The sequence below is a fragment of the Diaphorina citri genome, unplaced genomic scaffold, assembly GCF_000475195.1.
Source record: "Diaphorina citri unplaced genomic scaffold, Diaci psyllid genome assembly version 1.1 scaffold1587, whole genome shotgun sequence".
Taxonomy (NCBI): Eukaryota; Metazoa; Arthropoda; class Insecta; order Hemiptera; family Psyllidae; genus Diaphorina; species Diaphorina citri.
Genome location: NW_007379013.1, coordinates 55,261 through 73,146, shown reverse-complemented (window position 1 = coordinate 73,146; position 17,886 = coordinate 55,261). Strand labels below are relative to the sequence as shown.

General features: G+C 35.7%; 1 protein-coding gene across 2 annotated transcripts; it reads left to right on the top strand.

Annotated features, from left to right (window-relative positions):
* The first annotated feature begins 266 nt into the window (after window positions 1–266).
* LOC103516503 (protein SEC13 homolog) lies at window positions 267–16,048 on the top strand. Of its 2 annotated transcripts, XM_008481471.3 has the most exons (4): window positions 267–421; window positions 13,560–13,755; window positions 14,008–14,427; window positions 15,552–16,048. In XM_008481471.3, the coding sequence occupies exons 1-4, from the start codon at window positions 380–382 to the stop codon at window positions 15,887–15,889; spliced, it is 996 nt and encodes a 331-aa protein (XP_008479693.1). In that variant the 5' UTR covers window positions 267–379; the 3' UTR covers window positions 15,890–16,048. The 2 variants fall into 2 exon arrangements, with proteins under 2 accessions (XP_008479693.1, XP_008479694.1); XM_008481472.1 differs by lacking the exon at window positions 267–421 and having other exon boundaries at window positions 13,557–13,755.
* The last annotated feature ends 1,838 nt before the right edge of the window (window positions 16,049–17,886 follow it).

The window sequence follows — 17,886 nt, the reverse complement described above, 5'->3', positions numbered from 1 at the left end:
TCTTGGTCGATCATTGATTTTTTTAATACGTAATAATTAAATTTGTTTTCAAAAACAATGTAAATTTATTAAAATATAGGTAAGATCGTAAATTCGTAAAATGGTAAAATAACTATGATGAGATAATTTTTAATGTAAAAAAATCAACCGTTGAAAATGAGATATCTTGTATCCGGCACTGATTGGCACACAGATTTTTCTCTGTGCGTTGTTCATTTTGTAAACAAATGGAGTTGAGTTGGAAATTTTTATCCAAAAATTCGAAATTTCAAATTTGAATTTCGGATTATCTTGGCTGTATGGAAAAGTCTTCTTGATTTTCTTAAAAAATAAGATCCTTGTAGTTTATTTGTGTTGTGAGTATTATTTTGTCGTGGTCATGAGTAGTACAAGTTACAGTGAGAACTATGATAACGCCATGGTATCCCAACTGAACCTGGTTGATACGGGACATGAAGACATGATTCACGATGCAGAGATGGACTATCTGGGCCTCTCGGAAGATATGTAGCTACTTATCCATTTAGCCTAGTCAAATTGGCACAGTCAAATACCGAATGGATCCCCCTAGCGTACCTACTATTCTCCCGTTTAATGCAAATAAGAATGTAATTTTGACATTTCCACCAATTTGGTATGTCTTTTCTCCCTTACATATCTCTTAACTAGCTGTCCCTTTTCTTCTGTCTGTCCGCTTCCTACTTCTCTAGTAACAAAGGGGAGGTGTCATTTCATTATTATTTCACTGCCAGAAGGTAATTTCATAATAATAAAACTGTACCCTCGCTCTCCTCTTTCGCTTTTTTCTGTTTACAAAAAATAGTACGAGGTCAGCATATAAAAGATAGAAATAGAGGGGAAGAGGAAAATAGAATAATTTAGAATTTGTAGTAGATTTCTTACAGGGTGGTCGAATTCAAGCTTAAACGAGGGAATTTCTTAGAAGGTAGTCAAATTTAAGGCAAAATATGGGAATTTAACCCCACAGATGACAAATGGCTTTCCTCCAACTCTTTTTCTGTCGTTCCTGGGATTCGAACCGGTCTCGGGCGTTCTAAAACAGTACCTACGTTATGGTCAATCGACTTAGCCTGAAATACGCCCACACACCCACTTGACTAAACTGAACCAAACCGCCCGGGCTACTCATATTTTGGAATACGATTAAGAATCATAACTTGTTGACTGAGCACACTACTTCGGGTCTAAATTCCAGACCAATCTTCACCAGATTAGCTGACAAAAAATAAGTATGTACGTGCCAACTTCAAGTCCAGAAAATCACAATATCGTAAATACAAGCACTAATGGAGTACTGGGACTGTATTTACCTTTAATTTTATTCCGCTCATGCCCATCATGTATACGCCTCTAGTATGAAAACAAAATGTGTCTAGATAATGTCTAGCATTCTATAGGTGCAGTAAAAAAAGTTGTTAAACAAGTTTCTTTTGATAAAAAAAACACATATTTTTGCAATTTAAATAAACGAAGAAGGAAATTAGATTATTCGTTTCAAGCCCGCTCATGCCCATCATGTATACGCCTCTAGTATGAAAACAAAATGTGTCTAGATAATGTCTAGCATTCTATAGGTGCAGTAAAAAAAAGTTGTTAAACAAGTTTCTTTTGATAAAAAAACACATATTTTTGCAATTTAAATAAACGAAGAAGGAAATTAGATTATTCGTTTCAAGCTAAGAAAAAGAAAAATTCCGTTGGTCCTCATTTTTCCTGCTCTATGACTTTGAAACATCACCCAAGTAAGCGCAACTGTTCTATTGCAGAAAGTTCTAGTAAAATATTTACATTCACGTCCTAGTTTTCTACCGTTTCTTTCCTTCGTATTCTTTCCCTTCTCTTTCTCCGAAAAAATAACTGTAAAAGGTCGAAAATTCAATTTTTACTTTCCGTTCTAATGAAAGAGTTCAAATATGTGTGACGTCAGACTTAACGCAGTTGTTTTTTTCGTTCGTTAGGTAGCGCCACTACGCAAGCGCGCTAGTTGATACAAGACAATTTGTTTCATCAAGCTTGCGGTCTGTCAAATTTATGAAATTTTTCGTTGCTGACATTTGTGAGACATTTCTAAAGAAACATCAGATATCAATGGGACAGGATGAAGTTATTTTTCATTATTTTTCCTGCTTATAAAAACCTTAATAATGAATGGCTTGTTTTTATCAAAAGAACAAGGGCAAACTACAAACCTATACTTAAAACTACAGTAAACTTACTGATGCAATTTTTGTTTTATAAAACTTGGAATCTTGGTTCCAAAATTTTTCCTGCTTATAAAAACCTTAATAATGAATGGGTTGTTTTTATCAAAAGAACAAGGGCAAACTACAAACCTATACTTAAAACTATACTTAAAGTTACTGATGCAATTTTTGTTTTATAAAACTTAGAATCTTGGTTCCAAGTTTTCCCATTACATATTGATAACACAATAACGTTAGTAGTAGTAGTAGGAGGGAGATTTCTTTGGAAGTTTGAGCATAACTTTTGATTGAGGCGATCTATGTACATACTATAGTTACCTACTTAACCCTATGCATAAGGGTTAAAATACATTAATTGAATTTTGATGTTCATAGAATTCAAACTTTCTATACCAATAAATCAATATCATTTATACACGAGGTAAAAAGAACGAACTATGAACATGACATCACATGCACTACATAAATATTACCAAGCATTTCGCTGCTATTACATTTTGACAGTGTAATATTTCCCTGTATTTTCACACGACAATGAATAAGGTAAGAGAGCATATAACCTTTCAAAAGTCATATAGTCGTTGTAGGGCGAGAGTAATATTTTTATTGCCTCGTATACTAAAGTCTCAAGTGAGCAGTTAAGTACAACTTGGATCATTTTTCTTTCCACTTTCTCATAAGATGAGAGCGAGGACAAACTTGAAAAAAGAAAATGAAATTTCCCGACTTTCCTCTCTAGAATGATAAAATGGAAAGTGACAAAATCTTGAGTTTCAGAGAACTAAGGCTGGCCAAGTAACCCATCCTTTAGGGCTGTTTGTCCCTACACCTCAGCCTCGGAGTGGGCTTTTTGTGTATAGTAGATTCGTAGAAAGGGATGGCCAAAGTATCGCGAATGGGTATTACTGACAAGTCTGAAAACTGACGAATGGAATTCTTACCAAGCATTTCGCTGCTATTACATTTTGACAGTGTAATATTTCCCTGTATTTTCACACGACAATGAATAAGGTAAGAGAGCATATTACCTTTCAAAAGTCATATAGTCGTTGTAGGGCGAGAGTAATATTTTTATTGCCTCGTATGCTAAAGTCTCTTTTGACAGTGTAATATTTCCCTGTATTTTCACACGACAATGAATAAGGTAAGAGAGCATATAACCTTTCAAAAGTCAAATAGTCGTAGTAGGGCGAGAGTAATATTTTTATTGCCTCATATACTAAAGTCTCAAGTGAGCAGTTAAGTACAACTTGGATCATTTTTCTTTCCACTTTCTCATAAGATGAGAGCGAGGACAAACTCATCGAAAAAAGAAAATTTTCCTGACTTTCCTCTCTCGAATGATAAAATGGAAAGTGAAAAAATGTTTGAGTTTCAGAGAACTAGGGCTGGCCAAGTAACCCATCCTTTAGGGCTGTTTGTCCCTACACCTCAGCCTCGGAGTGGGCTTTTTGTGTATGGTAGATCCGTAGAAAGGGATGGCCAAAGTATCGCGAATAGGTATTACCTATTGACAACTGCCGATGGGGTCTATTTTGGCCACCTAGGCACCTTTTAGGACGACGGTATCTTCGTTTCATCTTCAGAAGGCCTGAAATCACCGACAGACCTACGTACACTTATTTGGCATTGGTGACCCATGACCTTCTCCATCTTTCTACATATGCCAATAAGTACCTATGAGTTTGGAATTTTCAAGGATTAAGAAGAAGGAAGAGCAGGAGGAGGAGGAGGAGGAGGAAAAACATGAAGACGAAGTTTAGACTTGGATAAAACTTTTCTATGTACTGACACTAGGCTGATACGACTCAAGAATTTAACCCCTCAGGGACTAATAGTATTTGCATAGATTGAAAGTCAAATTTCAGTATCTACCCTATTCGGCACATCTACGCAACTTTGAATTTTAATTCCTTATTTTTTCAAAATTAATGTACATACAAACGCTAAATTTAACCTCTGAGTACAAGCAACGCAACGGTTAGTGCCTTAACCCTAACCTTCATACCTTTGCAGGAGGAGGAAAAAAAAACATGAAGACGAAGTTTAGACTTGGATAAAACTTTTCTATGTACTGACACTAGGCTGATACGACTCAAGAATTAACCCCTCAGGGACTAATAGTATTTGCATAGATTGAAAGTCAAATTTCAGTATCTACCCTATTCGGCACATCTACGCAACTTTGAATTTTAATCCCTTATTTTTTCAAAATTAATGTACATACAAACGCTAAATTTAACCTCTGAGTACAAGCAACGCAACGGTTAGTGCCTAACCCCTAACCTTCATACCTTTGCAGACAAATCCTCTTTCAAAGGTTTTTGTTCCATCTGTAATCTATACAAACATGTACTATGTAGAGTAATCCTAATTCTTTATTTGTATTGTTAAACAAACCCAATCCGAAGTTCCGAACACGCGCCAGGTTAAATTAAGTTCGGGTTATACAAAGTTCAAGAGTTAGGTTTGAAAGTTGGCTCTTGGCATAAAAGGGGATTATCTTCATCTTTTTTTTACGAAGGGGAAAAAAAGCTTTTTCACAACCCCCAGTCTCCCACTTTTGATAAGGAGGGAAAAGTTTGGACGTCTCCCTCTTATAGGAAATGTTGTTTCACAGTTGCTTTTCTATCAATATTTTTAGTATTCCTAACATTGATAGAAAAAACCCTTTTTTTTTTCATCACTATAACGCAGCCTCTTTCTCTATGTTTTTTGGAGAAACCAAGAAAAAAGAGCTTCAATGAGGACAAGTCAATGAAGTTTGCTACGTCCCAAGTCCCACATATTTTCTCCATAGAGTATGTCCGTCCTTTGAACTTATTATATTATTTCCTTCTCCTTCGCTTTCATGTGTATTTTTCCCTTTTTCCAGTACCCTACACAAAACATAAACTTCAAATAGGTAAATTGAAATATAAAAAACAAAGTCCCCCATATTTTCCCCGTTCATGTCCAATTCAAACATCGAGGAGCTTTTCCTTTTTCAAGACATATAAAAGAAAATATAAAACAATTTTCTTTATGATTTTTTCCTTCCTTATTTTTGAACGTTGAAAATCGGGTATAATACACTCCTCCGCGTTTTTTTTTATCCCATTGTATTTCATACGTGTTAGACGAGTGATATTCAGGGATTTTCCTCTCATTCTATGCTGAATAGTTGTCTAAATACAAGTATCTCTCAAGACCCAGAGCTAGGATCAACCATGATCTCACAAATATACATCTGAACTCTACAAATATACATCTGAGATTATGCCAACCTACTATGGTAAAGGAAAAATAAATAAATATATACCTATTGTATATAAAAAAAAACCTACTATTTGGATATATAGCTATCAGATTTACGTACATATGTGTTGTTTCGTTAATGTGTTTTCATGAAACCAAAAGATATGGTCATGTGGAAATTGCTGACAAAGAAGAATATAGTCGCGATGGAGCAACCTCAGTGTTATGGTAATTCAGGTAAAAGTGCACTTCACTATAAAAAACCAACGTCATGACGGTCTTAGAAAGCATTTCACAACAATAATCTAACCTTTGGGAAAGCTGCTTTTTTCCAGGGTTTATTTTTTTTCTCACGAAGAACGTTAGCACAACAATGTCAGAAAGCACTTTCTTAAAAAAGAAGGTAAAATTTGCACGTCAATTTGGCTAAGTTCAAATCCGTGTAATTCGAAACATTTTATGCTCCTTTTTATGACGTTTTTACTTCATTGGAAAATACCCCTTTACCTAGATATTCTCTCAATACCAACGAACCGACTTCAAAGATCTTCAAAACAGGACACTTAAGACGGCCTAGGATGCAGCATTTATTGAAGAAGTTTCAAGTATTGTTAAGATCTTAACCAACTATGAAGAAACTCACAAGGAGAAAAGAAAAATATCTCATGGACTTGGACATTTCAAAAGAGAATTTCATGTGACATTGATGTAAGATATAAGGGTGACAATGTACAAACCGACTTCAAAGATCTTCAAAACAGGACACTTAAGACGGCCTAGGATGCAGCATTTATTGAAGAAGTTTCAAGTATTGTTAAGATCTGAACCAACTATGAAGAAACTCACAAGGAGAAAAGAAAAATATCTCATGGACTTGGACATTTCAAAAGAGAATTTCACGTGACATTGATGTAAGATATAAGGGTGACAATGTACAACTAAGCCGATGGTGAGATAAGTGATACATTAGAAGATACAATGTACAACTAAGCCGATGGTGAGATAAGTGATACATTAGAAGATTAGAACAACAAGCTAAGAATTAAGGAGTAATGAACAGAGAAGGAAAAGAGATAGTAGAAGAAGAAAAAGAAGAAGGAGAGCGAGGAGGGAAGAAAGGGAAACTAACAAAGAAAAGTAAAAAGAGTGTGAAAAGAAAAGTGTTATCGGATTTAAACAAGAGTATTAGAAAGGATAGTGATACAAAGAAGAACTAACAAAGAAAAGTAAAAAGAGTGTGAAAAGAAAAGTGTTATCGGATTTAAACAAGAGTATTAGAAAGGATATTGATACAAAGAAGATAGAAAGAACAGAGCAAATTTCATTCTCTCCTTTTATCTGATGAACTAAAAAGATATTTTCTATGGACTGATGGGATAATGGAGGTCATGTTCAGAGACATACCTAGAGCCTTTGAAAATTGGCTGTGGAGAATTTAGGACCGTGATGTGATGCGGCGAAGAGATTCACCTAATTGTTTCATTACAAATTTCCATCAGTAAATGGTTTCGTCAAATGAAAAGGGTAAGAAGTTATAAAAAAAAAAAAAAAAAAAAAAAAAAAAAACGGAATGTGAGCAAACTTTTAGGAAACATACCATTTCAAAAAAAGGCAAGGAAACCCCTCCTTCCCCTGGCCTTATCATAAATAACATATGAGTAAGGGGAAATGGATAAAATTATTTTTTTATTTACATGTTATATTATGCAACGTAATTTTCCTCCTACTTTTTCAACATTTTCCCTTTATTTTTCTCAGGAAGAAAACATTTTTCCTTCTCTCTGAGCTTTTTTTGAAAAGCTGAGGGCAAAATTCTTTACAATTTTCTGCTCCGGAGTTTCAGACTCAGAAATGACTCTTGAAATATCTGACAGGAGATGAAATAAGGGACACGGGGCTGTGTGCTATTGATTTGAGTATGTCTGTACATTTTTTTGATTCATGTACCGATAGGTAGAGGAATGTTTTGCTTATTTACCTTTCTGGATGTAGATATGTGAAGAGCCTGGCATATTTTCAAAGGTTTTTTTGTTCTCTCTAACAAAGTCAATTTGAGTTGGGTTGAGTTGATACAAGAATTATGTTCGCGGATTTGGCAATTATGTTCGCGGATTCGCGTCCCGAATCGACATTTTGGATATTTGGCAAGCCTAGCCTGAAGGCATGTCATGTGTTCAAATTAACTCGACCCCGGTACATACATTATGTTCGCGGATTTGGCAATTATGTTCGCGGATTCGCGTCCCGAATCGACATTTTGGATATTTGGCAAGCCTAGCCTGAAGGCATATCATGTGTTCAAATTAACTCGACCCCGGTACATATATAAGTAGGTTTTGTTACATACCTACCTACATTACTTACATATAAAACTTTACTTTCTTGTATTGTGAGAAAGTAGGTACCTAGGTAGGTACGTACTACATTAGCGTAATTAAATCAAGCTCTACTCTACTTCTTCAAGTACAGTTTTACTTGATAATAACTTGCAATATGCTTTCTTTGTTAGGCGCTTTGTGTTGCAGTTTTAAGCAGCGCGCAGACTGATGATACACTTCCAACACTTCAGACATTTCCGACAAATTTTGCATTTTGCTTGCTATGTTAAGTAATGGTAGTACCTATGTCGGAAGTGTTGGAAATGTCTGATACGGATAGGTGTGCAGACTACCATTACCTAACATAGGAAGTAAAATACAAAATTTGTCGGAAATGTCTGAAGTGTATGATCAGTCTGCGCGCTGCTTTAGGGGTACCTCTCTTGAGTCTTGAATACTATACTTTTTCCCTTCTTCTATTCATTAGGTACATATATGCTTTGTCTCTTGACTATTAATACTATAAATAGTTCTTTCCTTTTTCAAGGGTGTATTTTTCTTCAAGATTGAAGATTCTTTGAAAAGGTTCGATGGTTATGCTCCAAATTTCTGTTAAAATCCTACATACTCTGTTCTCCCATCTTTTCCGAAGTGTTCCTTTTTTCATTAGTTCTTCTTACTCCGAGATTGTTTTCATTGTTGGTCTTTCTGCAAGTTTCTACATCAAAACTTTCTGCAAGCTTCTACATTTATGAGAGAGAGCTTTGCAAGCAATCCATATGGGGTTTCAGTCTCCCTCATATCAGAGTATGATTACAGCTGTCAGCATAAACCCATATAGGGAAGGCAAACTTCTCATCACCATTATCTCCCGTTTTTATTTGTCTTTTCCAGACCTGTCAGCATAAACCCATATAGGGGAGGCAAACTTCTCATCACCATTATCTCCCGTTTTTATTTGTCTTTTCCAGACTTTATTTCTTCCACACTTCTCACACCTCCCTCCTCTTCCTCTCCCTTCTTTCTTTTACACCTCCTCAGCTCTCTCCCCCCACTCTATGTTTGAGATTTAAACTGACAGCATATAGCTCCATAACTTGAGCGTTCGATATAAAAGAAAAGTAATCTACATAATTTATATTGATATTACGTTATCACTTAGGATTCTCAGGGTATCGAATCTGCCTTTTGAGCCCTTTCAGAGCACGAGTCCACCATTTGTTTGTCGACAGAAAAACTTACCTTCCTACAATAGAAGCTATTATTATCAGAATATTTCAAATAAGGAAATTAAAATTGTGAGAGTGATCTTAATGAATTCTTATACCCTAATAGGGCTATCTTGGGGTTAGTTCTGGTCCAAGTTGGACCCAGGTTTGTCATTGAGGTACTAAAAAGAACCCTTAATACACATTTTGAAAATTTGTTTTTTTCCTCTGAAAAATGGGTGGTTCGGGGACGGCTCTTTAGACTCTACTCAGTACTTATCCACACCAACCTTTCCCATTTTCTCAAGATACCTAGGGAACTAAAAGGTCTACTTCAGTACCTTTTTCTTCCCTTCCTGCTAAAAAGCGTTTCTACTTTTCCTCCTCATTCTGTTTTCAAATTGGAAAAAAAATCTTCTTAGTACAAACAATTTTTGTCAGATTTCAAGGTAGGTAGGTATTTATTGTAAAAATGTGAGGAGGATGAGGATAAACCCTCTAATCTAAAGAGACAAGGAGGCAGCGGGTTTTTTCCTCGATTTTTATGGAAATGTAAATTTTTCCCAACAAAATAATTATCTAGGTACAAACAAATAAAAACTTTTGACAAACGGTGCCATTCACACCGTGAAAATTTGACTTTCATAATGCTTTCAAAAGCCAACTTTTAAAAATTTGGAGAAAGAGGGATCTTTTGAAAAATTTCAGTAAGGACTTGAAAGAATATGGAAACGTCACAGCGGAACTGTGGTTTTCAACGTCAGACTAGTAAATATGTTCGGGTGAAAAAGAAGGTAACTCACTGAAAAAATAAGAAGTGTGAAAGAGATTGTGGGAAAAGTGTGGGACACGAAAGGTGAGAAGGAGTGGGAAAGGAAAGATATCAGCGTTTTATATGGCGACAGAAAGTGCTAAATGAAAACACCTCTTCCTTCTCCTCCTCTCTCTCCCTCTCTCTATTTTTCTCCAGTGGGGATAAACCCCCACTAGATGGGAGGAAGATGAAAAATGGAAATTCGGAAAATGCTCTTCTGCTGACAGGGTGGCCCAAGGAAAACAATAACCATGGTAAGTATTAAAATACTGTCGCCCATTTCCTACATTGCAATGTAACACAAGTGTTCCAGTAAACTCTAGACATAACGAATCCAAAACCAATGAATTTTTGCAAATTCCGCAGCTTTCCAAATATCACCAAAGACAAATCATTAGAGACTAGAGAGTGATAGTTGAACAAATAAATAAACTAAATGTAGAGCAACTATTAGGTACCGTATCTGAAAAAAGAAATTCCAAGAAGTTAAGTGACTTTAGAAAAAGACCCCCTCAAAGATGCAAAAACAGTAAATAAAATTTTCTGTACATAAATACGAGTATGTGTGTAACATTTCTGCGAAGTTAAAATTGGAATGACCTTTCGAGAATTATAGTGGAACAAAGATCAAAGGTCCACCCTGTATACGAACATTATTATTTATTTTTGACTTTCTCCAGATCTTGAAAAGAGGGAGAAAAGTAGGAGAGGGAAGTTTCTTTTCCTTTGAAAATTGGAAAGAAATGATATCTCGTGACCCCAAAACCATTTCTGCCTGTCCTTATGAAAATCCTTAAAGCTGTGGAAAGCTATATCTGTTCTTATATGCGTATTCTTATAATATAAGATTAGGAATTTAGGACTTGAAGTGCTTTTCTTCGTCTTCTTCAGGCCAAAGTATTCTTATTATGCTGATAAGGTATGCCTCTTTCTCTCTTTTTGGCCCTTTCTTTTCTCTCTCTTTCTCTGCTCTTAAATTCCCATTTTTTGTCTCGCTGTTTTCCTTCCTCTTTCTTTCCTTCCTTCCGTATCTATCCTTGTTCCCATCTTTCTTTTTATCTTTCTCTGTTCTTCTCAATTCCGCAATTCCTCAAGATTCATTTCTATCCCTTTTTCCATACTTACCATTTACTAGCTCATTTCTTCTTCTTCCTCCTCCTCCTCTCTCATTTCTCATCTCTCTTTCGATTTTCCTTCAGCATTATCTGCACTATTCATTCATCCATCTACACTAGTTCCTTTTATTCATCTCCTATTTTTTTTCTCTTCCTCCGTCCTCTTTCTCTTTCGTATGCATTCAGTTCTCTCTTTCACTCGTCATTATTAATTCCATGTGTACATCATGTGGAATGAAAAAAGTGGGGTAATTTTCCAACTAATTTATTTCTCTCTCATCCTCCTGCATTCTCACTGCTCTTAGTTTTCCTCTCCTCACTTTTCACCTCTTCCTCTCTTTCCATACTCTTAGTTACTTTTGTATGATTCTCTTGTACACGCGTAAGCAATATGAGTTCTTTTTCATCAGATTTTTTCTGTATTTCAAGTTGTCATCTCTTGCTTTCTCTTAAAACTTTATCCTTCATATCATTTGTTTTGGTTGTCTCAGGTTGTGATTTTCTCTATTAAAATATCAAGTCCCAGGTCAAACACCCATCAAGGGTGGTTGAAGGACCATCTTTCTACATATGCCAATAAGTACCTATGAGTTTGGAATTTTCAAGGATTAAGAAGAAGGAAGAGCAGGAGGAGGAGGAGGAGGAGAAAAAAAAACATGAAGACGAAGTTTAGACTTGGATAAAACTTTTCTATGTACTGACACTAGGCTGATATGACTTAAGAATTAACCCCTCAGGGACCAATAGTATTTACATACACTGAAAGCCAAAGTTCAGTACTTACCTTATTCGGCGCATCTACGTAACTTTGAATTTTAATTCCTTTGTTTTTCAAAATTAATGTACATACAATAATGATAAATTTAACCTCTGAGTACAAGCAACGCAACGGTTAGTGCCTAACCCCCAACCTTCATACTTTTGCAGACAAATCCTCTTTCAAAGGTTTTTGTTCCATCTGTAATCTATACAAACATGTACTATGTAGAGTAATCCTAATTCTTTATTTGTATTGTTAAACAAACCCAATCCGAAGTTCCGAACACGCGCCAGGTTAAATTAAGTTCGGGTTATACAAAGTTCAAGAGTTAGGTTTGAAAGTTGGCTCTTGGCATAAAAGGGGATTATCTTCATCTTTTTTTTACGAAGGGGAAAAAAAGCTTTTTAACATCCCCCAGTCTCCTACTTTTGATAAGGAGGGAAAAGTTTGGACGTCTACATCTCCCTCTTATAGGGAATGTTTCACAGTTGCTTTTGTATCAATATTTTTAGTATTCCTACCATTGATAGAAAAAACCCCTTTTGTTTTCACTATAACGCTGCCTCTTTCTCTATGTTTTTTGGAGAAACCAAGAAAAAAGAGCTTCAATGAGGACAAGTCAATGAAGTTTGCTACGTCCCAAGTCCCACATATTTTCTCCATAGAGTATGTCCGTCCTTTGAACTTATTATATTATTTCCTTCTCCTTCGCTTTCATGTGTATTTTTCCCAGTAGAGTACAATATTATTAAAGGAAAAGAATTAAGGCAACGTGAACATTTTTCCTATACATATTTAGGTAAATTATTATTATTATTACTTACTATTATTTGCTACATAGAAAAAAATATGCCCAAGACAGAATAGATAGTAATAAAAAAAACGTAAGGAACCTATTTGAAGAACAAACACTTCTTGAATAATGCACTAGCTGTAGAGAGGCAAATGAAAGTTGAGAGAAGAGAGAATGTGATGAAGGAGAACGTAAAAGCATGTCAAATATTGTAAAAAATATGAGGCTGTCAAAACTCTCATAAGTAGAAACATGTCGAGATGAATCTTGTCTAACAAACTCAAGACGTCGAAATAATAGCATTTGTCACGTGGGAAAATTTCTATGAAAAATTTCGTGTCAACCTACGGCAAGTTGCGCAGAAGGCCAAAGTGCATTTTAACAAGAGGCTGGAGACCTTAGGAATTGTCTGCTCGAAAAAAGACAGCCTCCCAAGTAAATCAATAAATGAACTTTCTTTCCCTAATGAACTTGTGTTTTCCCACTCAAGCCATCCACTTGAGGCAGACTCGCTGAGTGGATATCCCATTTTTCAATTATTCCAGGGAAAACATATCTTGAAAATATCTAAACCACTCATAACTCTCATAAGAGAGAGATGAGGCTCTGAGGGAAGGGAAGGAGTGAGAGACAGTAAAGAGAATAAGAGGAGGAGAAGAATAAAATGAAATACGAAAAAAAGACAGCGAGAGAGATTAGGAGGAAAAAAAAATTAAAACGTAGAGGAATAAGGAGGAATGGAAGGGATAGAGAAGGAATATTGCCTTTTCAAAACTCACTTCACTTTGCTTCCTGCTAAAGTTACGATACTTGAAAGCACTGTGATCACTTTTGGTACCTAAAAAAAGAAAAGAGCCTTTGACAGTCATTGTCATAGATATTTGAGATTGCTCAGTTTTCTTTACTGATGGTAGATCTACAATGAAGGACGACGGATCTGCCTTCAGATAATAACCATTAAACCATGTCAAGAAGATAATTTCTAGAGGAGATCCAACATTTAAAGTCTTTGGACACTCAACTCAGTTCAACCAATAGAAAAGTGAACTCATCTGAAAATGGAGCAAAGTGCAATTTGATAACGCCATGGTATCCCAACTGAACCTGGTTGATACGGGACATGAAGACATGATTCACGATGCAGAGATGGACTATCTGGGCCTCTATTTGGCCACTTGCTCTTCAGATCATACTGTAAAGGTGTTCAACTTAGATAGAAACCTCAAGAAGGATGACAGTCATAGTCAGAAGGGAACCCTGATTGCTGAACTGAAGGGGCACTCAGGTACAGAAAGTTTACGTTACTGGGACACTCGGGTACAATATCCTTGTGTTTGTAGGTCTAGTACTCCGTTTTTTTACTCATTGAAGCTTCCTTGAATGCTGGGTTAAGTATTGAGAAAATGTGGCTCTTTGTCAAAACCAAAGATTTCAGTAAGCCTCTGTCTTTGTTCTATTTATGATATAGACATTATTTTTGCACTAAAAGAAATTTAATAAATGTTTTATCTATAATTAATTTTATTTTTAATTTCAGGACCTGTGTGGCAAGTAGCATGGGCACACCCTCAGTTCGGCACACTGCTAGCATCTTGTTCCTATGATAGAAAAGTAATCATCTGGCGAGGTGACAATGGCAACTGGTTCAAATACTATGAATACAACAACCATGACTCCTCTGTCAACTCCATTGCCTGGGCACCAAAAGAATTTGGCCTGATTTTGGCTTGTGGTAGTTCAGATGGGACCATTTCATTTCTCACATATATGTCAGATACAAACTCATGGGAGTCAAGGAAAATAGCCGCACATACTATCGGATGTAATGCTGTGAGCTGGGGGCCTGGTATTGGGTCTCTGTCAGAGTTGGATCTCAAAGGCTCCAAGTTGGGAGGTGTTGCCAAAAGACTTGTCAGTGGAGGATGTGATAATCTGATTAAAATTTGGAAACAAGAAGGTGGGTTTATGTTTTCTGTAGGGAGATATAATTATTGGGTAAGTTACAAGTTGGTTTCAATATTGAAAAAAAGCTTGTCCAGAAAAAACTATTTTTTTTTTTTTTTAGGTATTTGTGTGGTTTTGTATCTAATTGTAAGCAGGTATGCCTTGCAAGTCAATAATTTTTCTGTAGGGAGATATAATTATTGGGTAAGTTACAAGTTGGTTTCAATATTGAAAAAAAGCTTGTCCAGAAAAAACTATTTTTTTTTAGGTATTTGTGTGGTTTTGTATCTAATTGTAAGCAGGTATGCCTTGCAAGTCAATAATCCTGTTGAGTCCCTTATTTTCCATAAATTATCTCTGTGTTCCTTCCTTCATTTTATTTTTTAATATTCTTACGTCTGTGGTTTACTTTTGGTTTTCTCTTTTTCCCCTAATTTTTTATTTGCTTTTACTTTCAATGGTTTCATTTTTCAACAATCAATATGAATATTGCTATTCAGAATAATTCAGGTTACTGTCTGCTTAATAAGTCCAAACTACTTTACAGAAGGAAAAGAAATATAGACTTGTATCCTCTAAATGGGGAGTTAGATAAATAATGCTAAACTACTCAGGTATCTACAGATTACTTTTGAAATTAAACCTATTAGATAAAGCAATTTTACATCCTACAGGATACTTTGAACCTAAAGGAAAAACCTGTCCAAATCATATAGATAAGGTGATGGCCTACGCAATACTAAAATCTACATTTTACAGGTAGTGTCTCAAATACCTACACTAATTTCAACTGGATCAAGTGTTGGCTATTTGGCCAATCTGAAAACTTTTGCACCTCCTGTGTCCGTATTTGTTGAGTCCCTTCCTAGCTGAAAATAATCATCCCCATGATTAAACTAATAAACTTTATCATCCCCATGTTGAATAAATACTGAAAAAACAAGACCCAAATCCTCAAACATCAAAGTTAATCCCCCAAAAAGTTTTTTCATCCTTTTTATAGGAGAGTCAATAATTTATATCCCCTCAGTTAGATTTACTTTATCATGGACAAATGGACACTCATTGCTTGAAGTTGAAAGCCCAGAAGAGGTCAGGTAGTAGATCTATATCCCCTCATTTTCATTTGTTTTTCAGGAGACAAATGGATAGAAGAAACCAAACTAGAAAACCATTCTGACTGGGTCCGTGACGTAGCATGGGCTCCCAGCTGGGGTCTGTCCAAATGTATGATAGCCTCATGTTCACAGGACAGAAAAGTTATAATTTGGACTTCCAATGATTATGTCACCTGGACTCCATTTATCATGAATACGTTCGATGATGTTGTATGGAACGTTAGCTGGTCATTGACCGGAGATATTCTAACTGTGTCATGTGGAGATAACAGTGTGAGCTTGTGGAAGGAAAATACGGATGGTGCTTGGCAGTGTATTACAGAAATGGGGAAGACCTCAGAGCAAAGGGCAATGTAAAACCAGATGGGCCATGAGGTTGCTGTACTGCATTTGTATATTTTATGGACCCAGTAAAAAGGAGCTAAATCAGTCTCTTGATAAATGGACTCCTATACACTCAGTTATTTCAACAAATAAAATGAAAATCCATCCTGTAATGGTGACAGGCTAAAAGGATGAAAAGAAAAGAAATGGAGAAGTGATACACTTGAATAATAAATAAACTAAATGAAGAAAAAAAAAATAGTTCATCCCGATCCCCGAAGGGAATTTATCTAAAAATTAAGAAAGAAAAAAAAATCTTGTTACAACATTTTTTTTTACCCCCTTTCAAAAAATTGCTTATTTTGACAGTCTTTTTTAAGAGCCTTAACCCTTGATAGTCTAGATCTGTTCATCAAATTGCCTGGATTTTTTTCAGGCATTTTTAAATTTATTTTATTATTTATATAAAAAGGTGTTTTTTACTCATTTAATTTTTTCTAATAGATAGGTACATACCTCGGAGTGATCTCTATTGTTGAACACATCAATATAGATCTCATGCAGACCATGCAATGCATATTGCGAATGTTCCCCCAGTGGCGTATTGCGGAATCTGAGCTGCTGTCTCATCTCCCAGTTACTCACTATGCCGTCAAAATTCAGCTGAAAATGGAAGCAAAATAGGAATTGGGTGAGTTTACACAAAATAAATTCGTTCCAATGTTCTATTTTCAAAGTGATCTTTTCTTACTACATTAGAACTCCAACTCAACACAGGTGGGCCAATAAATGGTACGTTTTTTAGGTGGGCGAATAAATGGTACACTTACCCTATCCTTTAATTTCTAATAGAGCAGTATTTCAACGGGTTGAAATAAAGGGACTTCTTGTTCTACTCGGAAACTCTGGGCAGTCTAAATCTAAAGTTTAAATAAGGACAACTTTTATAGGCACCCATTTATAGTTTGTTTGTTCCGCTTACACAGAAATGTTCAACACATAAAGGCAATTTTCTCAATGGACCCTACCCCTTTACTGGTCTTTTCTAGGAAATTACCGGAAGGGTGTGTATCATTTTGATATAAACTTACGTGCAGGCGCAGTTATAGCTGCCGGGAACATTGACACAGATGTGTTGACAATCCCCATTGCTATCTTCACACTCATCTATATCCTCACAGCTGGTGCGATGTTGTGTGTGAGTATAGCCATCACTGCAGACGCACTCGTACGTGCCCATCATATTCTCGCAGATACCGTTCGAGCAGATACCACTCGTACGTGAACACTCGTCAATATCTGACAATATGTACAAATGAGATATTTCGTTAGAAAGATTTTTCTAAAGAGGTTTGCTAGAGGGAACTGTAACTGCTAAGGCCTTATCGTCCCAAAACAGTTCTTTCTAAAAAAACCAACATGATTTTCACAGACCTACCTATGCTTAAAATGTGATAGAATGAAAGAGACTTTCATTGAGAGGTAATGCATGTTTTTTTTTTTTTATATATATATATCAGAACTAAACTGCTATGTACATTGTACTACAATAATACATAATCAGGTTCCAAATCATCGTTATTCTAATAATGGTAGTTGATTGCTTGAATAAAATCAGGTTTTATAGGTAAATTTTACCTAACTTAAAAAAAAAAGTTAACCAAGATCTGATATTGACCTTAGAAATCAGCCGACTTAATAATTCGGCTCAAAAAGGATAGAATATTATGGAAACAATAAAGTTCCCCAGTGTAGTTGTTTCTCAAATTTAAAAAGATGGACAAATGATACACCATATTGAGTAAACAGTGCACTGTCCAGATTTAAAAATTTGAGATGACACTTAAGAAATGTTAATTGTTTCTATTCTAAAATTACTTAAATGGGGTACCCTAAGTGCTTGTCATTGCATTTTAAATTTCTAGATCTCTCCAAAGCTAGGACAATTATACCAAGGATACAAATTACACAATGGTGAATACAACAGACTACATCCTGAGTAATTTCACACCGGAGTTCCACAGGATCAC

Bases quoted from the DNA above. Each gene is read 5' to 3' on its own strand.
- LOC103516503 (XM_008481471.3), top strand. From the start codon at position 380: ATGAGTAGTACAAGTTACAGTGAGAACTATGATAACGCCATG. The intron at 422-13,559 runs GTATCCCAACTG...GATAACGCCATG, and splicing joins AGAACTATGATAACGCCATG to GTATCCCAACTGAACCTGGT. The intron at 13,756-14,007 runs GTACAGAAAGTT...TTTTAATTTCAG, and splicing joins TGAACTGAAGGGGCACTCAG to GACCTGTGTGGCAAGTAGCA.